Below are 24997 nucleotides of genomic sequence, written 5' to 3'. Positions count from 1 at the left end.
CTTATATGCAGAGTACATCATGAAAAATGCTGGGCTGGAAGAAGCACAAGCTGGATTCAAGATTGCTGGGAAAAATATTAATAACCTCAGACATGCAGATGACACCACCCTTATGGCAGAAAGTGAAGAGGAACTTAAAAGCCTCATGATGAAAGTGAAAGAGGAGAGTGAAAAAGTTGGCTTAAAGCTCAACGTGTAGAAAACTAAGAGCATAGCATCTGGTCCCATCACTTCATGGGAAATAGATGGGGAAACAGTGGAAACAGTGTCAGACTTTTATTTTTCAGATCAGATCAGATCAGATCAGATCAGTCGCTCAGTCGTGTCCGACTCTTTGCGACCCCATGAATCGCAGCACGCCAGGCCTCCCTGTCCATCACCAACTCTCGGAGTTCACTCAGATTCATGTCCATTGAGTCAATGATGCCATCCAGCCATCTCATCCTCTGTTGTCCCCTTTTCCTCTTGCCCCCAGTCCCTCCCAGCATCAGAGTTTTCCAATGAGTCAACTCTTCACATGAGGTGGCCAAAGTACTGCAGTGTCAGCCTTAGCATCATTCCTTCCAAAGAAATCCCAGGGCTGATCTCCTTTAAAATGGACTGGTTGGATCTCGTTGCAGTCCAAGGGACTCTCAAGAGTCTTCTCAACACCACAGTTCAAAAGCATCAATTCTTCAGCGCTCAGCCTTCTTCACAGTCCAACTCTCACATCCATACATGACCACAGGAAAAACCATAGCCTTGACTAGATGAACCATTGTTGGCAAAGTAATGTCTCTGCTTTTGAGTATGCTATCTAGGTTGGTCATAACTTTCCTTCCAAGGAGTAAGGACTTTATTTTTGGGGGGCTCCAAATCACTGCAGATGGTGATTGCAGCCATGAAATTAAAAGACGCTTACTCCTTGAAAGGAAAGTTATGACCAACCTAGATAGCGTATTAAAAAGTAGAGATATTATTTTGCCAACAATGGTCTGTCTAGTCAAGGCTATAGTTTTTCCAATGGTCATGTATGGATGTGAGAGTTGGACTGTGAAGAAAGCTGAGAGCCGAAGAATTGATGCTTTTGAACTGTGGTGTTGGAGAAGACTCTTGAGAGTCCCTTGGACTGCAAGGAGATCCAACCAGTCCATCCTAAAGGAGATCAATCCTGTGTGTTCATTGGAAGGACTAATGCTAAAGCTGAAACTCCAATACTTTGGCCACCTCATGCAAAGAGTTGTCTTATTGGAAAAGACTCTGATGCTGGGAGGGATTGAGGCAGGAGGAGAAGGGGATGACAGAGGATGAGATGGCTGAATGGCATCACTGACTCAATGCACATGAGTTTGATTGAACTCCAGGAGTTGTTGATGAACAGGGAGGCCTGGTGTGCTGGGATTCATGTGGTCACAAGGAGTTGGATACAACTGAGTGACTGAACTGAACTGACATTAAAAGGTAATATTTTCTGGGGACTTCTAGATCAATCTAAACTTGAAGAAAAATACAAAATTTTTCGTATTATCTTCCATTTATATTTTGTCACCTGTGATGAGTTTCTTACCCCATAACATTCTCATGGCATTTTTCACTTCTGTATTCCTTAGTGAGTAAGTCAGGGGGTTGATCAAAGGTGTTCCAAGGTATAAAACACAGCTATCATCTTATCCATGGGGAAGGTAGTTGCAGGATGTGTGTAGATAAATATGCAAGGACCAAAGAACAAGATGACCATGATGATGTGGGAGATGCAGGTGGATAGGGCTTTCTTCCTCCCTTCAGCACTGTGGTTTCTCAGAGAATGCAAGATGATAGCATAGGAGAATATCAGCATGACAAAACTCACTGTACAGATAGCCCCACTGTTGGACACCAAGAGTAGGTTGGTCGCATAAGTGTCTGTACAGGCAAGTTTCAACAAAGGCTGCAAGTCACAAAAATAGTGATCTATCACATTGGGACCGCAGAAAGGCAGACTCAAGGCTAGAAGAATCTGAGCTGAAGAATGAACGCAAGACCCTACCCAGGCCACAGTCACAAAGACACCACAGACTCGATGGCTCATGAGGGTTATGTATCGAAGGGGCTTACAGATGGCCACATAGCGGTCAACAGCCATGAGAATAAGGATGAAGATCTCTAGGCAACCAAAAAAATGTGATGCAAAGACTTGGATCATGCACTCATTGAAGGAGATTGTGCTCTTTCCCCTAAGGGCATCGACAATCACTCTAGGGGCTATGGAAGTTGAGAGAAAGGTATCAGATAAAGATAAGTGGAAAAGGAAGAAGTACATTGGACTCCCAAGTGTCCTGCTGGTCTTGATGGTGGAAATAATCAGGAAGTTACCCAGTAACATCCCCAGATATAAAAACAAGAAAGTGACAAACACTATTTTCTTCCTAACAGGATCCTGTGATAACCCAAGTAGAATGAACTCAGTCACATTATTGTTCAGCTTCATGATTTCATGAATGAGATGAGAGATGAATGTGAAATGGATTATCTGCAAAAAAATAAATCAATATATGGTGCAATATATTATATGATGGAATATTTTAAGTAAAACAACATTTGCTTATCAGGTATATTCTTTACAATAATTTATATTATATGTTTATTTCTTAATAATAACATTTGTTCTTCAATTTGTAATGACCATTTCATAGGGTCATTATGAGTCTCATATAAATTTGTGAATGTTAAACTTTCTAATAAGACTCTTTAAATACAATCCCTTGTTAGACTGGATATGATTATGATTAGTTTTATGAATATATGTAATATATGGCTCCATTTTATTATTCCCTTTGTCATTTTTTGGCCATATTCAATATATTCAGAATCCCAAGTATTGTGCATCAGTCATTATTTAGGATATATTTGACTGCCCATGGTGGTTTATGACATAAAGTCATACATCATCCTTAGCACCTTAAAGAATATCTTGTTCATACATACCCTTATACTTTTTCCTTTATTATACATATTGATTTTAAACTGTCTTCTAGATACCCTAGTTTGAAAAGAGAAAAGACATATTACTTTAAATAATCTGTTGCAACGTCCAAGCACATTTATATTTAGTCCTTGATGTATATGATGAACAGAGTGAATGATCTCTGTTATTTGATAATATTTCAAAAATACCCATTACTCTTTTTTCATTCTCCAGTCTTGGAAAAGTACATTTTAAGCACTCACATTTCCTGAAGTTACATTTCAAAATGACTTCCTGAAGTTAAATTTCTAAATGAAAGAGAATTTATTAATTAATAGCTTATGTTTTAAAAATTCAAGCTTTTACCTAAGCTTGTTAAACCTGAGGTGGTTTTCTTTTATTGGAGGATGTCACCTGGCAGTTGGTCTAGGACCTGATCATGGTTATATTCCCAGTAGAGATTGTATTCTCAGGTACCTGAAAATCTCACATTGCTGGAAAAGCAGGAAAACAGAAGAGGAAGGGTAATGTAATTTTCCAAAAGAGTCATAATAAATAACAACTGACTTCTTCATTCAGTTTGTTTTTGTCCTGGCAAATAATTATTCAACGTAAAATGTCCCTTCTTTGGATGAAGATTTCTGTTTTCACATTTTATAAGAAATATTATCATGGGGTCATTTCCAAGAACACCTTTTTTCTTTAGTTCTTTGTTATGAAGATGATGCTGGCAAGTGGCACTATATGCAAGTATAAATAGAAAATGAAATGTTATGCATTTAAATATCATCTGGAAGACTTACTTATTCCATTGTTCCTCTCCTCAATCCATCCAACTTTAATGCATGTCTTGAAAGTTGTGAACAGCCAAAGTGCAGATTATGACAGACTAGCTAGGGACAAGATTTCCTTTCAATATATTTTTCTCTCTCATGGTGAACTTTCTTCTCTTCAACAGAGATGAAATATCCCTTATTCCTGGAAAAAAAAAAAAAACTGTTCAGAATATATCTAATAAAGTTACTCAATTTGGGTTTTCAAATATTAAAAAAAATCTCTTTCAACTCGCATAATCTTTAACTATAAGTAAATTGAGTCTTGATATATTAATCATTACAATAAGCTCCTCCTTTCCTTCACTGGTTTTAAAGAGTGATGTACCATAACATATTTAACACTTGGAAATATGCTAATCATTGGAAATAAGGTGATGTGAAAGTCTATTTCATGTCAATATTCCTTGACATCGGTCACTGCTTTGAGTGTTATAGTTTTGGGTTTGTATGTTGTCAAACGTATTTTCCTATTATTTTCCAGGACAAGCTTATCTCTCTTTTCACATTTGAACTTGTATATTTAAGATAACTTGAGAATCATAAACATATATCATCATTAACTTGTTAATAATCATGTGTCCTCATCAAATATTTAATCAGTAATTTCAGAAAGACATTAAATGTTTCCACTCACATCTACAGCCATAAAGTCCATTTTTGTGCATTTAAGTCCCAAACAATTCAAACTACTTTAGTCACTAATTTATTTGAAAAATACTGTGTCCTCAGGCATCAGTACATTTCAGTGATTCCCCTTGCATCTTGAAAAAGGGGATTTTAACCTATTTTGTAATATACAATACTTCATGACCTAGAATATGGAGACTATAATTCTCAAGTGAACTATATCAAAGCCTTTATATGATCAGGGTGTATTCATGATGCAATGTGAGATGTAAAAGTAGTAGATACATCATGTGAAATCTCTATAATGTAAATAATGTAGCAGCCAAAGATGAAAAATAGATGTAGAATATCCAAACTCACCTTGTTCTCTTCTTTTTTCCTGGAGTGTCCTTCCATTTCTAGCTGTTTCAACCTTCTGGGAACTTCAAACCAAATTTCTGAGAAATATCCTCTAGCTAGCCTTCAGATATTTCCTGTGAGAAAGGAAATCCACTCTTTTGCTCTCTAAAGCCTTTATCTATAATTTTCTTATAGTATTAACCTTATTGCTTATAATAAGTATATGTAGGCTTACTTTAGCTTTCTTCCTGGAATTAGAATATCAGAAAACTACATGTTCTTTGAATATCTTTCTCCACAGTTCCAACACAATGCTTTGTACACTGTAGTTGCTCAGTAAGAGCTTTTAACTTGATCATTTCCTATAACTCCATAAAAGGTAACATTTACCTCATTGTTTTCACATTATGTTGGTTACAAAGTCACAGTGTTATTAACTTATAGGGAGTATCTATTACGTAGAGTAGGTAGACAAATATGTTCTAATTTTACATAGCCAAGAAGAAAACAAATATAATTTATCACTTAACTGTTAGAAGAGTCTCTGAATGAGTATTATCTGCCTGTCCTTTTCTGTTACCAACTTTCTTAAAGAATACTGAAAAAAAAAACATACATACACAAAGCAACAGTGGTTCCTCTCTGCTTTCCAGAGGGACTAATTTTCAGACTTAATGATGTAAGTTTTTAGCATCGTAGAGAGTTTATTCCCTAAAGTTTCTTTTCAGTCAAATTCATCCCAGATGTAATAACCTCAATGTTAGGTTTATCCAATTAGCCTGTTAAGAACAGCAAGTTAATGCACCTTGTACTCAGGAACCAGATCAAACAAGGATTTGTAGTTATTATATTTTCCTTGGTCTTAAAAAAAAAAAAAAGGGAAGAAGAGGAAAAAGACAGAGTAGTGGAGAACAGGAAAAAGAAACTATGTTACTGGTAGGAGAGAAAGTGGGCCACCAAGAAACTACTATGCTCCCACAAGTGCCTTAATTACCCACCCCTGCATTAGGAAACAAAATCTTTAAGCCCTGATAATTTTTTGTTGTTGTTGTTGGTAACTACAATCCAGGGAAACCACTATGGTGCTTGAAAACGTAAGTTCTATGATATGGGATCCAGATATTCCCTATCAAGGTACTACAGTCATAAAAAAGAATAAATTTTGTCGTTTACAGCAATGAATGAATGGTACTGAAATATATTATGCTAAGTGAAATAAGTCATACAGAGAAAGACAAATGCTATATGATATTACTTATATATGGAATCTAAATAACAAAGCAAGCTAATAATGGATACAACAAAAAAGAAATGTACTCACAAAAGTAAAGAACAAACTATTGGTTAGCAATGGGGGAGGGAAGGAGTTAGGGGCAAGAAAAAATAGAGGACTGAGATACCAACTATTATGTATAAGATAAATAAGCTACAAGAATACATTTTGCTACATAGGGAATTTAGTCAATATTTTATGATAACTATAAATAGGAGTATAATCTTTAAACCCTGTGAATCACCATGTTATGTGTCTGTAATGGATGTGAGAGTTGGAGTATAAAGAAAGCTGAGCACTGAAGAAATGATGCTTTTGAACTGTGGTGTTGGAGTAGACTCTTGAGAGTCCCTTGGACTGCAAGGAGATCCATCCACTCCATCCTAAAGGAGATCAGTCCTTAATATTCATTGGAAGGACTGATCTTGGAGCTGAAACTCCAATACTGTGGCCACCTGATGCAAAGAGCTGACTCACTGGAAAAGAGCCTGATGCTTGGAAAGATTGAAGACGGGAGAAGGGGAAAACAGAGGATAAGAGGATGAGATGGTTGGATGGCATCACCAACTCAATGGACATGGGTTTGGGTGGACTCTGGGAGTTGGTGATGTACAGGGAAGCCTGGCATGCTGTGGTTCATGGGGTCACAGAGTCGGACACGACTGAGCAACTGAAGTGAACATACAATATTGTACATTGTTAACTGCGTTTAATTAAAAAAAAAAAAGATGTAAAAACTTCTTTAGTAGGCTCTAATCGTTTATACCTGACAAGAGTATTTTCTTTCTTGAATAACTGAATCTTGAATTTCCTCTGAGAAAATATGAATAGAACTTCTTAATTTTTCACTATACAAGCTTTTAGTGATATTATTTCACAAAGTTTGGAATATGATTCTTACTAGCTTGTTTAGAAACATTTACCCCAGGCTGTAATATTTGTGTTGGGGATCTATCAGCAAATAAGATAGAGTCATTACTTTTGTTTGGAGTATTAAGTCCCCCCCCCCAAATCAGTTTTGTCCCTAAAAGAGTTAGTACAGATCTGTAACTTCTGACCATCAACAGTTGGAGAAAGTCAACATGAAAGCAGAGCTAAGAGATAAAACAATTGTATAATAACATTCATCTGTAGAATTTACCTATGTCCAAATTATTTTACTGTTTTCCATTTTATACTTTTGTTTTTATATTTATCTAAATAATATCATAAATACTTGCAAACTTCCCAGCCATCTTAAGAATTAAAATGCTAACAGTAATTAAATCTATTCCTGACTACCTTCCTACCTGTTACTGCTTCACTCTAAAGGTAACCAATACTCTAATGTTTTTAGAGATCAGTTTTAAACAAAAATGAAAAGTACAGTGAGTTCCTTTGTGACACCCCCAGTAGCCTCTATTATTAATATCTTGATTAAAGTTATATATGTTTTAAAATAATCTATGAATTTATATTATCACCTAAAGTCCATAATTTACATTACCATTCACTCTTGGTGTTGCACAGAAGCATAATGACATTTAACCAACTTTACAATATCATAGAATAATTCACTATCCTAAATATTCTCTGTACTCCTAATTATGCCCTCTTATTCTCTTCTAACCCCTGCCAACCACCAATCATTTTACTGGACCCAAGGGTTTCTCTGTGCTATATAATACAGTTTGATTCATATAGTACCTCGACTTTCAGATTGGTTTCTTTCATTTAGCAATAGGCATTTATGGTTTATTCATGATTTTTGTGGTTTGATAGTTCATTTCTCTTTATTACTGAATAATATTCCAAGGCATGGGGGCTTAACATTTACTTTATCTGGTCATCTACTGAACAACATCTCGTATATGTTTCATACAGATCTAAGTTTTTAAGTCGTTTGGGTGATACCTTCCTGGATCACATGGTAAATCTATGTTTAGCTTTGTAAGAAAGGGCCAAACTATCTTCAGAGTGACTGTACCATTTTGCATTCCCACTGTAGTGAATGATTTTTCTCATGTTCTCAACATCTTCACCAAAATTTGATACTGTTAGTGTTTTTAATGCAGTCAATTTATAAAGTGTGCTTGTGGTATTTCATCATTTTATTTGCAATTCCCTAATAACATATGATGTTGAGAATCTTTTTGCATACTTGTTTTCCATCAGTACATCTTTTTTGGTGAGATATCTGTTCAGATCAATGCCCATTAAAAAAAATTAGATTTCTTATTTTCTTGTTGTTGGACTTCAGTGTTCTTTGTACATGTTGGATATGAATCATTTTGTCAGATGTGTGTTTTTATAAATAACACTTCTCAGTCTGTAGCTAGTACTTTCATTGTCCATAAATATAATTTTAATGAGGTTCACCTTAACATTTTATTTTTTAATTTTTGGTGTAAACATAACTTTTAAAAATATACTTTCTCTTTTTATGTACCATTTTAGGTTCATAGCAAGTTTGAGTAGAAAATACAGAGATTCTCCATACCATCCACCTTTCCACTCCTCACACATACAATCTTCCCCTCTATTAACATCCTGAATTAGACTGGAATTTCTAGTACATTTCTTGGAATCATTGAACCTGACACAAGACTGACACATCATAATAAACCAAATTCCATGGGGTATGTTTGGTCCCACTGTTAGTGTAGTACATTTTATGGGTTTTGATCTACATAAAATGACAAGTATTTATTATTAGAGTGAAGTTGCTCAGTCGTGTCTGACTGCGAACCCATGGACCATGGAGTCCATGGAATTTTCCAGGCCAGAATACTGGAGTTGTAAGCCATTCCCTTCTCCAGGGGATCTTCCCAACCCAGGGATCAAACCCTGGTCTCCCGCATTGCAGACAGATTCTTTATCAGCTGAGCCATAAGGGGAGCACATTATTACAGAATAGTACAGTACTTTCAGTGCCTTAAATAATCTCTGTGTTCTGCCTACTCATCTTGCTTGTGAAAGTTAATGAAGGGAAACCTCATTAAAATGGTGTCAGTAAATCAAAAGGGGGAGGTCTCAGGCACATTCAGTCAGTAAGGATCCCAGCTGAAAGAGATGCACTTGCAACTCCGACAAGTATGAAACTCCTGTCATCATCAGAAGAAAGAAAGAGTTTCTCTTTGACTGACAATAAGTTGGCCACAAGAGACTGTGACAACTCAGGTAAAGAAAGTCACTGTAGTTCAATCTCCCAGTTTCCTCCAGTGGACTTTTTGTTTATAACAGCTTCTCCTAACTTCCTCTTCATGAAAAGAGAATTTCCTCTCCTTTGCTTTACCAGATTTATATGTGATTCATCACAGTTACTCATCCCTGTTACTGAATAAATCTCTTTTACTGGTAAAAATATCTGGCTGTTTTATTATTTAGATTAACTCTTCCCTCTCTCCAACCCCTGCCAACCAGTGATCACTGTATTTTCTCTCTCTCTCTCTCTTTTTTAATGTCTTTTACAGAATTTTACATAGCTGGAATCACATAGTAAGTAACCTTTTCAGATTAGTTTCTTTTATTTGAGTATTATGCATTTAAAGTTACTTTGTGTCTTTTCATGGCTAGATAGTGGGATTTTGTGTTCAAAAACATTCCCTTGTGGATATTTCACAGTTTATTCACCTTTTCACATATTGAAGACTATCTTGATTGATTCCAATATTGTGGATATTGCACAGTTTATTCACCTTTTCATATACTGAAGAATATCTTGGTTTATCATTGGTAAATATGAGTTAAAGCTGCAATAAATATTTGTGTGCAGGTTGTTGCATAGACATAAATTGTCAGCTCCTTTGGGTAAATACCATATGTGATTGTTGGGTTTTGTAGGAAGATTAGGTTAGTTGTGTAAAATGACACAAAAGTGTCTTTCATGGGTATCCCATTAGGTACTGCATAAGAGTTCCTGTTGCTCTGCATCCTTGTGAGTGGTTAATGTTGTCAGCATTTTAGATTTGACTTTTTATTGGTGTATAAGTGGCATCTTATTGTTGTTTTAGTTTCAATTCTTTAATGGCGTTTAGCACTGATTGTCTTTTGTAACTTGCCATCTGTATATCATTTTATATTTTGGTACTTTATTTTTTGAGGAAGATAATTTTTAAGGGTGTTTATTTATTTTATACAATTTTTATTGTAATAACACAACATGAGACACACCCTCTTAACAAACTTGAAGTTACACCACACAGTTTATTAACTATAGTCACAACGATTTGCACTGTCTCTGGAACTTACTCATCTTGCATCATTAAAACTTTGCCCTTGTCTTTGGCAACCACCAGTCTATTGTCTGTTTCTATCAGTTTGGCTATTGTGATGAGGAATTTGTCCTTCCATATCTGGCTTATTTCACTTGGCTTAATGTCCTCCAGGTTCATCAAAGTTGTTGTATATGGAAGAATTTTCTTATTTTTAAAGATTATTTAATAGTCCATTATGTATATATGTCACATTTTTGTTATCATTTCTTCTTTTGATAAACAGGTTGTTTTCATGTCTTGGCTGTTGTGAACAATGCTACAATAAAGATGGGTGTACAGATATTTCTTTACATTCCTGATATTAATACATTTGAAGACATAGACTCAGAAGTGGAAAGTTGAACCTTATGGTAATTATGTTTTTCAGTATTTTGAGGAACTGCCATTTTGTGTTTCCTAGGTGTTGTGTTATTTTAAATTGCTCCCAGCAGTTCACACAAGGTTCTGATTTCTCCACATATGTTCCAACATTTGTTAGCTTGATTATTTTGATAAGCCCATTTTCATTGGTGTGAGGTGATATCTCACTGTGGGTTTTGATTGAATTTCCCTGATAATTAGTGATGTTGCATATTCATGTACCAGTTGACAATGTTTATGTCTTCCTTGGAAAAATGTCTATTCAAGTCCTTTGTTCATTTATGAGTCATATTGTTAATTCTTTGTTGTTTAGTTGTAATGTTTCTGGTACATTTATTGTAGTGTGGCCTTGCAAACAGTTTATCCCATTCATTCTACATTTTGTTTTTTTTTTTCACCATGTTTACGGGTTGCTTTGTTGTGTTTTGTGAAGTTATTTCACTCGTCTAACTTTGATTTTGCTGCTTTTTCTTTTGTGTCATGAAGATTTTTACCTTTGTTTTCTTCAAGGATTTTTTTTTTCTTCCAGTTACAATACTGAAGTATTTAATCCATTCTGAATTGATTTTGTGTATGGAATAGCACAAGGGTACAATTTATTTCATCTGATATAGTTTGTTATCCAGTTTCACAATGTTTTTCTCGAAGACACTCTCCTTTTCCCACTGTAGATTCTTAACTTCATTGTCAAAGAGCTGCTTATAGTTTATGCTTGGACTTTTGGGGTCCGCATTCTGTGCCATTGGTCTATATACTTGTGTTTATGCCAGTATCATATTTCTTTAATTACTGTAGCTTGCTAATGTATTTTGAATTGAAGAAGTATAATGCCTCTGGCTTTATTTTTATTTATCAGTACTTGTTTGACTAAATGGGGACATTTGTGAATTCACATGAATTTTAGAATTGCTTTTATTTACATGAAAATTTCCATTGAAATTTTGATAAGGATTTGTTGAATTTATATATCAATTTGAATAGTATGAATATTTTAAGTATATTAGTTTTTCAATCTGTGAACACAGGGGCCTTTTCATTTATCTTATCTGCTTTAATTTCTTTCATTAATTATGTGTTGTTTTCAGTGTAATCATTTTTCACTTCATTTAATACTTTCATTTGTATTATTTCTATGCTATTGTAATCAGTTTGTCTTATTTCATTTTCAAACAAAATGTATTTAGCAAACCAAGACAATTTATTTTTATGTTGATTTTGTAATTTGCCTTTTCATACTGTTCATAGGGTTCTCAAGGCAAGAGGAGAAGGGGATGACAGAGGATGAGATGGTTGGATGGAATCACTGACTCAATGGACATGAGTTTGAGTAAACTCCAGGAGTTGGCAGTGGACAGGGAGGCCTGGTGTGTTGCAGTCCATGAGGTCACAAGGAGCCAGAAACGACTGAGCAAGTGAACTGAACTGAACTGTAGTTTGCAACTTGGCTGCATTCATTTATTAGCTTTGAGGTTTTTTTTTTTTTTTTTTTTTTCTTTCTTTCTTATGGTATCTTTTTGATTTTCTACATATGGGATGATGTCATCTACAGACAGAAATAGTGTCACTACTTTTATGGTTTGGAAGCTTTTTATTTCTTACCTAACAGTTCTACCTTGTGGGACTTTTAGTACTTTATTGACTATAATTCATACAAGTGGTAATCTTTGCTTTATTCCTGATCTTATAAGAACAGATTTCAGGTTTTCGCCATTGAATGTGATGTTAGCTGGTTTTCTTTTTCTCTTTTTAATTTTTAATACATGATTTTTACTATAGTGAGGGAAGTTCTTTCTATTCTTAATTTGTTGAGAGAGTTTTAATCATAATATCAATGTTGAATTTGTCAAATGATTTTTCTGTTTGTGATTAGATGATAATGAGATTTTAAATGTCCATTTTGTTAATCTGGTGTTTCACATTAATTAATGTGCTTCAGTTCAGTTCAGTCGCTCAGTTGTGTCTGACTCTTTGCGACCCCGTGAATTGCAGCAGGCCAGGCTTCCCTATTCATCACCAACCCGCAGAGTTCATGCAAACTCATGTCCATCTAGTCGGTGATGCCATCCAGCCATCTCATCCTCTGTCGTCCCCTTCTCCTCCTGCCCCCAATCCCTCCCAGTATCAGAATCTTTTCCAGTGAGTCAACTGTCTGCATGAGGTGGCCAAAGTACTGGAGTTTCAGCTTTGGCATCAGTCCATCCAAAGAACACCCAGGACTGATCTCTTTTAGAATGGACTTGTTGGATCTCCTTGCAGTCCAAGGGACTCTCAAGAGTCTTCTCCAACACCACAGTTCAAAAGCATCAGTTTTTCAGCGCTCAGCTTTCTTCATAGTCCAACTCTCCTATCCATACTCGACCACTGGAAAAACCATAGCCTTGACTAGATGGATCTTTGTTGTCAAAGTAATGTCTCTCCTTTTGAATATGCTATCTAGGTTGGTCATAACTTTCCTTCCAAGGAGTGTCTTTTAATTTCATGGCTGCAATCACCATCTTCAGTGATTTTGGAGCCCAGAAAATGAAGTCTGACACTGTTTCCACTGTTTCCCCATCTATTTCCCATGAAGTGATGGGACTGGATGCCATGATCTTCATTTTCTGAATGTTGAGCTTTAAGCCAACTTTTTCACTCTTCTCTTTCACTTTCATCAAGAGCCTTTTTAGTTCATCTTCACTTTCTGCCATAAGGGTGGTGTCATCTGCATATCTGAGGTTATTGATATTTCTCCCAGCAATCTTGATTCCAGCTTGTGCTTCTTCCAGCTCAGTGTTTCTCATAATGTACTCTGCATATAAGTTAAATAAGCAGGGTGACAGTATACAGCCTTGACATACTCCTTTTCCTGTTTGGAACCAGTCTGTTGTTCCATGTCCAGTTCTAACTGTTGCTTCCTGACCTGCATACAGGTTTCTCTAGAGGCAGGTCAGGTGGTCTGGAATTCCCATCTCTTTCAGAATTTTCCACAATTTATTGTTATCCACACAGTCAAAGGCCTTGGCATAGTCAATTAATCTTCTTATGATGAACCAATCTGGCATTTCAAGATTTAGTCCCATTTGGTTATATTTTATGATACTTTTCATATGTTGTGTATTCCTTGATCCCAAATTTCATTCTGGGTCAAAGGGCTAAGCATACCATCATCTTTCAGTATAACGTATCCAAGAGTTAAGTCTAATGCTGCCTATGAAAAATATATAATTGTTAATACCCAGTGAGCCTCAAGCTCAGTTAAATATAAAGTGACTGGGTGGAATATTGCTATCTTAATGTTCATAAATGTGGAAAAGTATCCTTTTTCACAAAAGTCCTCATTCAAGTGAAAATTAGAGCACCACTTACTAAAACAGCAAAAGTATGACCAAAATACTGCTGTCATCAGTAAAGTGAAATTTTGTATGTTTATTAAAAATAATGTTCCACGGAGTATTTATAATAATTATGTTATGATATAGAACAGTAAAAATAATGGTAAAGTGTTCTCTCTAAAAACATACTGAAAAACCCAGTAAGAAGCACAATAAAAAAAAGCCACTTTTTCTGGTAGATCAAACAAAATTATATTAAACTTAGTGACAGGTATCATAAGCCAAAGAAAATTTATTTTTCATAGCACGTTATTATGAAAATTTTCAAAACTACAAGAAATTTTACAAATAAGTACATGTGTGCAACCAATTACTATCAAGATACAGGCATTCCCATGAACCCTGGCATTTCCCTCATGCTGACCCCTAGGTAATTTTCACTACTTTACTCTATAAAGAAAAGTGCTGTTTTAATTCATTTTCCCACTACTAATTACTATTGCCTGTTGCAAAACTTAATATAAATGAAACCACAAAGAACATACTGTTTTATGTAAGGTGTCTTTCATTCAAATAGTTTTGGAATGATCATTGCTCATGTGTATGTCAACAGTTTATTCCTTTTTACTTCTAAGAAATATTTCATTGTAGTCATAAAAATTTTTTTTCCTTTTGTTATTCATATGCACTTGACTTACTTTAAGTTCATGACTATTACATACAAAGCTACTATGAACATTACATCTTGAGTCTTTGTGAACACATTTTTTTTTTTTTTACCTTAGGTGCTAAGAATGGAATAGTTGAGAATACTCTAAATGCATGTTTAATTTTAAAATGAAGAATCAGAAATTTATCCTCTTTGGATGTGTAGTTTTATATTCCAATCAACAGTGAAAACTGTATCCATAAGCAGAATATTTCTCTCCATAAACATGCTACTGACCTGGCCCAAATTACCATAACCTCTTTTCTAATTGTTATAGTATCTTCAGAATTTACTCCAGATGCTCTATAAAGCAGTCAAAATAATCCTTCAGTTCAGTTCAGTCTCTCAGTCGTGTCCGACTTTGTGCGACCCCATGAATTGCAGCACGCCAGGCCTCCCTGTTCATCACCAACTCCAGGAGTTCACTCAGACTCATGTCCATCGAGTCAGTGATGCCATCCAGCCATCTCATCCTCTGTCGTCCCCTTCTCCTCCTGCCCTCAACCCCTCCCAGCATCATACTTTTCCAATGAGTCAACTCTTCGCATGAGGTGGCCAAAGTACTGGAGTTTCAGCTTTAGCATCATTCCTTCCAAAGAAATCCCAGGGCTCATCTCCTTCAGAATGGACTGGTTGGATCTCCTTGCAGTCCAAGGGACTCTCGAGAGTCTTCTCCAACACCACACTGCAAAAGCATCAATTCTTTGGCACTCAGCCTTCTTCACAGTCCAATTCTCACATCCATACGTGACCACTGGAAAAACCATAGCCTTGACTAGACGGACCTTTGTTGGCAAAGTAATGTCTCTGGTTTTGAATATGCTATCTAGGTTGGTCATAAGTGTCTTTTAATTTCATGGCTGCAGGCACCATCTGTAGTGATTTTGGAGCCCCCAAAAATAAAGTCTGACACTGTTTCTACTGTTTCCCCATCTATTTCCCATGAAGTGATGGGACCGGATGCCATGATCTTCATTTTCTGAATGTTGAGTTTTAAGCCAACTTTTTCACTCTTCTCTTTCACTTTCATCAAGAGGCTTTTTAGTTCCTCTTCACTTTCTGCCATAAGGGTGGTGTCATCTGCACTTAGTGCCTATGAAAACTACAATAAAAAGATAAGACCCCCTCTGGACAGGAGAATCTTGAAGATCACATCCAGGTTACTCATCGCCTAAGAAAAAGCATACTCTAATCACCCCTTCCTCCGGACAGGTCATAAATTCTTCCTGTATCTATCGGAGTGTAACCACAGGCGTGCTGATTATTAACTGTTTGAACACCTAACACTTGATAACACTTGAATAATGGGGTTATTGTGATTGTATTTACCCTTCCTTTGTTTTATGTAAGTCTCAAGAAAATTGGGGTGGTGGGTTCAGACACATACACATGGGGTATAAAAGATTTTCACAAATGCTGGTTGGGGTCCTTGGCTAAGGTCCTCTGCCTTGGGCCCGCTGGTGTAATAAACTGCACTCCACTATCTGCATTGTCCTTCTGAGTGAGTTTATTTCCCGGAACGCATGGCTATAACATTACAACGTTTCAAAAAGGAAAAACAAAACCAAACAAAAAAAGCAAGGCAACAAGATAGATTTAACATTAACCCCACTTCACCGAACTCTGAAGTTTGCATAGATTTCTTAAACCTTCTAGATAAAACTATGATACCTCCTGAATCAATCATTGGTCCATTCTAGTCACAAAAACTTAAATTTAAAAAATGTGTAAGTGGAAACACAGAACATAGTTAGGCTAAAGTCTCTGTGAGAAACCACAAACCGAGTCAGCTACAAATTGTCATAAATAAGCCACTCAAAAATGTAACAAGAAATGTTAGGAAATTATGTAGGAAGAAATTTCATATTCTTTCAAGTGTGAGCACTAACAGTGCATCTCAACTCTTAGCCATGTAAAATAATAGGAGAAATGTATTTAGGAGCATGTCCTAACATTGCCACTTCTTATATCTGTGAACTTGAAAACTGGTTCTGTGAAATGAAGACATTAGCTTCATTGTTCTAATAGCCCTTTCCGCTATTATGTCTTTTTCAGAATAAAAATTAGCTTAATATTGCTTAATGTTTTACTGACCTTCTCCCTTGAGTTATAAAAATATGTCTTTTTTTTTTTTAATCCAGTCATCCTGAAGTATTATTTTATGACTTTGATCTTATTTTTCCAGAATCTGTTATTCCACCCTCAGTTTACTCACAGATCCTCCTTGAATTTCCTGGTCCCTTAAACAAAAAATTTCCTAGGCTATAGAATTCACAATAAAGCATATTTTAAAAGCAACAGCTAACTAATATTTTCTTAACCCAGTAGTTAAAAATATATTGCAAGAAATACCACATGTTTATGGAAGCTCCTGGTAAGGAAGAAAAAGACATAATTTACTCACATATTTTCCTCTGCACTTATTTTGAATCTATTCTTCTTGCACAGTTTCTGTCCTGTCTTCATTGAAATGATAGTCATCTTTTAATTGCTCAAGTGATTTCCTTTCAAGTTTCTAACTTGAATGCTACTGCTGAGTTTCACTTTCTAATTTTCCCTGATCTGTTAAAAAGTAGTACAACATTTACATAATCTTAGTAACTACTGTCCCCTACAACACCGTCAAATCAAATAAATGATGGGGGTTTATTCCACAGAAAAAAAAGCTTGAGGGTAAGAAGAGTATTCTGTTATCCAAACTAGTCAAATGGAGTTTTATAGACTCTGTATTTATATTAGCACATAATTCCTGAGGGGTTTAGGCACAAAACTCTGTAAAGTTTTAGGTAAACTCTATATCCTAAAGGTACATATATTTCTTCCCAAAAGGTTGCTTACTTAGTTCAAGTTAATTATGTATATTGGGTTTCCCAGGTGGCTCAGTGGTAAAGAATCCACCTGCCAATTCAGGAGATGTGCATTTGATCTCTGGATCAGAAAGATCCCCTGGACAAGGAAATGGCAACCCACTCCAGTATTCTTGCCTGGAAATCCCATGGAAAGAGGATCTTAACAGGCTAAGTCCATGGGGTTGCAAAGATTCAGACATGGCTTAGCAACTAAACAGCAACAATAATTATATGTATGTTCTCAAATAATCCACTCACCAGTGTCCTGAAGTGGACTACAAATGCCCTGCAAAAGAGGTAAACCTGCAGCATGTTAGAATCCCTTAATGACTGAGATCTGCTATTTATGCAATTTGAATTTCTTTTCTCCTTGCTATTATATGAGGAAACCTGTAGTCAGTCCTTCTGTTAAGTACTTTTCATCCATCCTCATGTAGTGTTTTCATCTTTGTCTCCAAGGGGGCAAAATGAATGTTCTTTAATGTACTTCCAGTTAAGATGAATTTTTCTGGAAAATTACAGATATATAGAACTTTCTTTCATATCTTTCTACGTTTATAAAAAACTTATTAGACTAATTTGTTAACAATGGAGTCAAGCATTGTGTAATTTTGCTCTCATAATTTTTCAACAGCTTTTCCTCTTTTTACATCTATATACAAAACTATGCTTGGTTCTGCTCTGCTCTGTGAGCCTCATTAATAATAGCAAATATTTACTATCTGTAAGGTATGAACCAACTGATGAAGTTTAGCTTATTAATCTTTATAACAACCCTAAGAGATAGAGAACTCTTATCAGCTCCATTGCACAGATGAAGAAACTGGGGTGTAGAAAAGTATGTTAAGAAGTGGTCCTCAAGAGATAGAAGTTACAGTAGTCTTTGATGATAAATACAGAAAGCACTAAACCTAACTTTCCTCTTATTTTTTCTTTTTTTCTTTATAGTATTCATTTTAATATAATAGTGACTTAATTACTATAACCCAGATGATTTTTAGGCATGTAACCCTGATCACATCATCTCAAAATCCAACAAAATTAACTACATTTTCAATTCAATTTTTTGTAAGTAGAATAATTGGTGTTTGATTAGTAGCTATTTTTAATCTGGAAGTACTATTTATGTCACTTTATAAAACAGTACCAGTGGAATAATTAACCTGTGAAATAATTTATTATTCTCTAATTCCACATATATCTCATCTAGCTGTCTCTCCCCCCACCTTTTGTTGTTGTTGTTGTTGTTGTTGTTATTTTTGTTAAGATGCAGAGAAGGCAATGGCAACCCAGTCCCGTACTCTTGCCTGGAAAATCCCGTGGACGGAGGAGCCTGGTAGGCTGCAGTCCATGGGATCGCTAAGAATCGGACACGACTGAGCGACTTCACTTTCACTTTTCACTTTCATGCATTGGAGAAGGAAATGGCAACCCACTCCAGTATTCTTGCCTGGAGAATCCCAGGGATGGGGGGAGTCTGATGGGCTGCCATTTATGGGATCACAGAGTCGGACATGACTGAAGTGACTTAGCAGCAGCAGCAGCAGCAGCAGCAGCAGTTTTTAAGATGTGGTTAGAATGTTTAATGCTAAGCTCTTCTTACAGCATTTTTCATCTTTACATCCCTCAGCATATAGATTAAGAGATTGAACATAGTATGCAATAATGATGTAAAGAGAGAAGAATACTAAATGAAACACGGTATGTTGGACTGAATTGTGGAATATAAAGAAAATATAAATTAATTGCTACATCAAAGAGATATATGATTCCCATTCTCACTGCAGCATTATTCACAATAAGCATAACACGGAAACTACCTAAGTGTCTACTGTCAGATGAATGGATAAAGAAAATGTGATATATGCATATATGTGTATATGCATATACAAAAGAAGGAAATCTTACCATTTTAATAACATAGATGGAACTTGAGAGCATTATAATAAAAGAAGTAAGACAGACACATAAAGACAAATACTATATAATTGTATTTATATGTGAAATCGTAAAAAAAGAAAAGCAAACAAACCTGAATTCATAGACTCAGAGAACAGATTGTCGGTTGCCAGAGGTGGGTGGAAGGAGCATAACAAAATGGGTGAAGAGAGTCAAAAGGTCCAAAGTTGCAGTTATCAAATTTATTTATAAAATAAATAAATCCTTCCTGGATATGTAATGTATAGAATGATGGTTTTAGTTAACAGTACTGTATTTTACATTTGAAAGTTGTTAAGAAAGTAAATAATGAACATTCTTATCACAAGAAAAAATGGCAAAGTTGTGGGGTGATGAAAGTCAATGGCTTATTTTGGTGATCACTTAAATATATCAGTTCAGTTCAGTCTCTCAGTCGTGTCCGACTCTTTGTGAGCCCATGAATCCCAGCACTCCAGGCCTCCCTGTCCATCACCAGCTCCCGGAGTTCACTCAGACTCACGTCCATCGAGTCAGTGATGCCATCCAGCCATCTCATCCTCTGTCGTCCCCTTCTCCTCCTGCTCCCAATCCCTCCCAGCATCAGTCTTTTCCAATGAGTCAACTCTTCACATGAGGTGGCCAAAGTACTGGAGTTTCAGCTTTAGCATCATTCCTTCCAAAGAAATCCCAGGGCTGATCTCCTTCAGAATGGACTGGTTGGATCTCCTTGCAGTCCAAGGGACTCTCAAGAGTCTTCTCCAACACCACACTGCAAAAGCATCAATTCTTCAGTGCTCAGCCTTCTTTACAGTCCAACTCTCATATCCATACATGACCACTGAACAAACCATAGCCTTGACTAGACAGACCTTAGTTGGCAAAGTAATGTCTCTGCTCTTGAATATGCTATCTAGGTTGGTCATAACTTTCCTTCCAAGGAGTAAGCGTCTTTTAATTTCATGACTGCAGTCACCATCTGCAGTGATTTTGGAGCCCCCCAAAATAAAGTCTGACACTGTTTCCACTGTTTCCCCATCTATTTCCCATGAAGTGATGGGACCAGATGCCATGATCTTCGTTTTCTGAATGTTGAGCTTTAAGCCAACTTTTTCACTCTCCTCTTTCACTTTCATCAAGAGGCTTTTTAGTTCCTCTTCACTTTCTGCCATAAGGGTAGTGTCATCTGCACATCTGAGGTTATTGATATTTCTCCCAGCAATCTTGATTCCAGCTTGTGCTTCTTCCAGCCCAGCGTTTCTCATGATGTACTCTGCATAGAAGTTATATAAGCAGGGTGACAATATGCAGCCTTGACGTACTCCTTTTCTTATTTGTAACCAGTCTGTTGTTCCATGTCCAGTTCTAACTGTTGCTTCCTGACCTGCATATAAATTTCTCAAGAGGAAGGTCAGGTGGTCTGGTATTCCCATCTCTTTCACATTTTCCCACAGTTTATTGTGATCCACACAGTCAAAGGCTTTGGCATAGTCAATAAAGCAGAAATAGATGTTTTTCTGGAAGTCTCTTCCCTTTTCCATGGTCCAGCAGATGTTGGGAATTTGATCTCTGATTCCTCTGCCTTTTCTAAAACCAGCTTGAACATATGGAAGTTCATGGTTCACACATTGCTGAAGCCTGGCTTGGAGAATTTTGAGCATTACTTTACTAGTGTGTGAGATGAGTGCAATTGTGTGGTAGTTTGAGCATTCTTTGGCATTGCCTTTCTTTGGGATTGGCATGAAAACTGACCTTTTCCAGTCCTGTGGCCACTGCTGAGTTTTCCAAACTTGCTCGCATACTGAGTGCAGTACTTTTGCAGCATCATCTTCCAGGATTTGAAATAGCTCAACTAGAATTCCATCCCCTCCACTAGCTTTGTTTGTAGTCATGGTTTCTAAGGCCCACTTGACTTCACATTCCAGGATGTCTGGCTCTAGGTGAGTGATCACACCATCATGATTATCTGGGTCGTGAAGATCTTTTTTGTAGAGATCTTCTGTGTATTCTTGCCATCTCTTCTTAATATCTTCTGCTTCTCTTAGGTCCATACCATTCCTGTCCTTTATCTAGCCCATCTTTGCATATAATATTCCCTTGGTATCTCTAATTTTTTTAAGAGATCTCTAGTCTTTCCCATTCTGTTGTTTTCCTCTATTTCTTTGCGTTGATTGCTGAGGAATTGCTTTCTTATCTCTCCTTGCTATTCTTTGGAACTCTGCATTCAGATGCTTATATCTTTCCTTTTCTCCTTATTGGGCACCCCAGTAATGGGCTGACTGTGATGGTGACCAAGGTGAGCACATTCCGTACCATAAAGACAATGTAAATGACCAGAAACACAGCAAATATGACTTTCTGCATCTTTGGATTCTGTGTGAGTCCCAGTAGAACAAACTCTCACGTTGTCATGTATATCATGCTTAATTACATTACCTGAAAAAACATCATAATAGGTCATTCTTGAATTCATTATCCTTTTCATGTAATAAATGCCAAATTCTATTGAGCTGTGAATTTTGAAGAGTATTTTTTTTTCTTTTGATATAGGAAAAAATATTTCTGATCTCTTAAAGTTAACTCAAATCCCCTCCTAAGATATGTTTATAGTTGGAGACATGAGGAACTCTATGAACACACTGGTTGGAGACCATCTGTGCTCACTTAATCATGAGAGATGATGACCCAGAACCTAATGTGAATCAATAGGTCTTACACATAGTAGTAGCAGGGCTTCTCAGGTGTTCAGTGGGAAAGAATTTGCCTACCAATGCAAGAGACAGGGGAGAGGCAGTTTCAGTTGCTGAGTTAGGAAGATTCCCTGTAGAAAGGAATGACAACCCATTGCAATTATTCCCTTTAAAATCCCATAGAGAGAGGAGCCTGGTGGTCTACAGTCCGTGCAAATGCAAGGAGTCAAATATGACTGAGTGAGCACATAGTAATAGCTAAGCCCAAGAGGTTGAAAATGAATGTAAAGGCTATGAATGTAAAGCCAGTGGATTTTTCTGTTACTCTTAGGAAATAGGAAACCATGCAAGGTAATTGAGACTGTGAGTATAAGGATGATAGAGATTTGTAAAACAGGGAATGTTGCATGGAATTCCAATAATGATATATGTGTGATTTGTATAAGGGGATGAAATTTAAAAAAACAAAAAACACTAGAATCACTATATATGAGTTGACATAAAGTGTAACAGAGTGTAATGAGAGTGTAACAGAGTGTAATAAAGTGTAATGAGAAAGTACTGAAAAGATACAGGAGGCACTGTAATGAAATTAACATGTTTCCTAACAGTTTCCAGTAACTTTGTAACAACTTATAAATACACTTTAATGATAGATTACTATATGGATGGCATGACTGCGTGCATGCTAAGTTGCTTCAGTCGCATCTGACTCTTTGTAAACCCACGGACTGTAACCCAACAGCTTCCTCTGCCCTTGGGATTTTCCAGGCAAGAATACTGGAGTGGGTTGCCATTTTCTCCTCCAGGGGGTCTTCCAGACCTCGAGATCGAACCCACGTAGCTTACATCTCCTGAATTGGCAGGCGGGTTCTTTACCACTATCACTACTTCATACTGTGCGGTGATAGAAAAAGAATGGACACATTGAGCAAATAGAGATCAATGCAAATTTAAGTTCAGAGCCTCAGCCCAAGATGTGTGACTGTTAATACTGGCATGAAAGCCCATTTGGGCAGTGAGCATTGGGGACAGCTGGGAGGTATGGGTTCTCAGCACTGCCAGTGAGAATTTCAGGCTGGCAAAGCTTCCTGGGCCCTCCATCTACTTTTGTTCTAACAACCCCATTTCTAGGAGTTTATCCTGAGGAAGCAGATAAAGGCACAAAGAATTGTGTGCAACGATGCTGGTTGTACAGTTATTTACAAGATAAGGAAATATTCCATCATGAGGATTGGATTTAATGACTCACAGAATAGGAGGCAGCTATTAAAGCAATGAATACAGACAGACAGACCAGACAACAGGAAAATGACGAGGCAGAAACACACATACTCGCACAAAAAGATGCCCACACTATTAAGTGTCGTGTTGTGCGTAGTCACTCAGTCATGTCTGACTCTTTGTGACCCCATGGACTGTAGCTCACCAGTCTGCTCTGTCCATGGGGATTCTCCAGGCAAGAATACTGGAGTGGGTTGCCATGCCCTTCTCCAGGGGATCTTCCCAATCCAGGGATCAAACCCAGGTTTCCAGCACTGTGGGCAGATTCTTACTGTCTAAACAAACAGAGGATCCCAAAAATGCTGGAGGGTGCAGCCTATCCCTTCTCCATGGGATCTCCTTGACCCAGGAATCTAACTGAGTCTCCTGCATTGCAAGCGGATTCTTTACAAGCTGGCTTACCAGGGAAGCCCACACTATTGAGTAACACTTTAAAAATCAGATGTAAGTATGATCTATTGCCATTTCAAAAAATACACTTACTCAAATCAGTTCAGTTCAGTCGCTCAGTTGTTTCCGACTCTTCGCTACCCCCATGAACTGCAGCACGCCAGGCCTCCCTGTCCATCACCAACTCCTGGGGTCCACCCAAACCCATGTCCATTGAGTCAGTGATGCCATCCAATCATCTCATCCTCTGTCGTCCCCATCTCCTCCTGCCCTCAATCTTTCCCAGCATCTGGGTCTTTTCAAATGAGTGAGCTCTCCACATCAGTTGGCCAGAGTACTGGAGTTTCAGCTTCAACATCAGTTCTTCCAATGAACACCCAAGATTGATTTCCTTTAGGATGGACTGGTTGGATCTCCTTGCAGTCCATGAGACTCTCAAGAGTCTTCTCCAACACCACAGTTCAAAAGCATCAATTCTTTGGTGCTCAGCTTTCTTTATAGTCCAATTCTCACATCCATACATGACCACTGGAAAAGCCTTGGCCTTGACTAGATGGACCTTTGTGGACAAAGTAATGTCTCTGCTTTTTAATATGCTGTCTAGATTGGTCATAACTTTCCTTCCAAGGAGTAAGCGTCTTTTATTTATTGGCTGTAATTACCATCTGCAATGATTCTGGAGCCCAGAAAAATAAAGTCAGCCACTGTTTCCGTTGTTTCCCCACCTATTTGCCATGAAGTGATGGGCCCAGATGCCATGATCTTAGTTTTCTGAATGTTGAGCTTTAAGCCAACTTTTTCACTCTCCTCTTTCACTTTCGTCAAGAGGCTATTTTGTTCTTCTTCACTTTCTGCCATAGGGGTGGTGTCATCTGCATATCTGAGGTTATTGATATTTCTCCTGGCAATCTTGATTCCAGCTTGTGCTTCCTCCAGCCCAGTATTTCTCATGATGTACTCTGCATATAAGTTAAATAAGCAAATAAACCATCTAAAAAATGCGCATACAGCCATTAACTGCAGTTCATTATTTCTGGAGAAAATAATGGGGGATTTGGAGGTGGGTGGTCAGAAAAAAAGGCCAGTTTTTTCCCAAAGAGTACACTTCTGGACTGTTAGTCCACCAAGCCACAGATAATCAGAGGTGAAATGTGAAATATTAGTAGACTTCAATAAAAAGTAATAAGTGCTTGCAAAGGGTACAGAAATTATATATATATATATATATATATA

The 24997-nt window shown here is 37.0% G+C and overlaps 1 protein-coding gene across 1 annotated transcript; it reads right to left on the bottom strand.

Moving 5' to 3' along the window:
• Positions 1–1609: 1609 nt before the first annotated feature.
• LOC133261160 (olfactory receptor 4C16-like) lies at positions 1610–2446 on the bottom strand. The gene has a single exon (XM_061439697.1). The coding sequence runs from the start codon at positions 2444–2446 to the stop codon at positions 1610–1612; it is 837 nt and encodes a 278-aa protein (XP_061295681.1).
• Between the last annotated feature and the right edge of the window lie 22551 nt (positions 2447–24997).

Source organism: Bos javanicus, chromosome 15, assembly GCF_032452875.1.
Source record: "Bos javanicus breed banteng chromosome 15, ARS-OSU_banteng_1.0, whole genome shotgun sequence".
In the NCBI taxonomy this organism is placed as follows: domain Eukaryota; kingdom Metazoa; phylum Chordata; class Mammalia; order Artiodactyla; family Bovidae; genus Bos; species Bos javanicus.
This window is presented reverse-complemented; position numbering and strand designations above follow the sequence as displayed.

Bases quoted from the DNA above. Each gene is read 5' to 3' on its own strand.
- LOC133261160 (XM_061439697.1), bottom strand. From the start codon at position 2,446: ATGAAGCTGAACAATAATGTGACTGAGTTCATTCTACTTGGGTTATCA.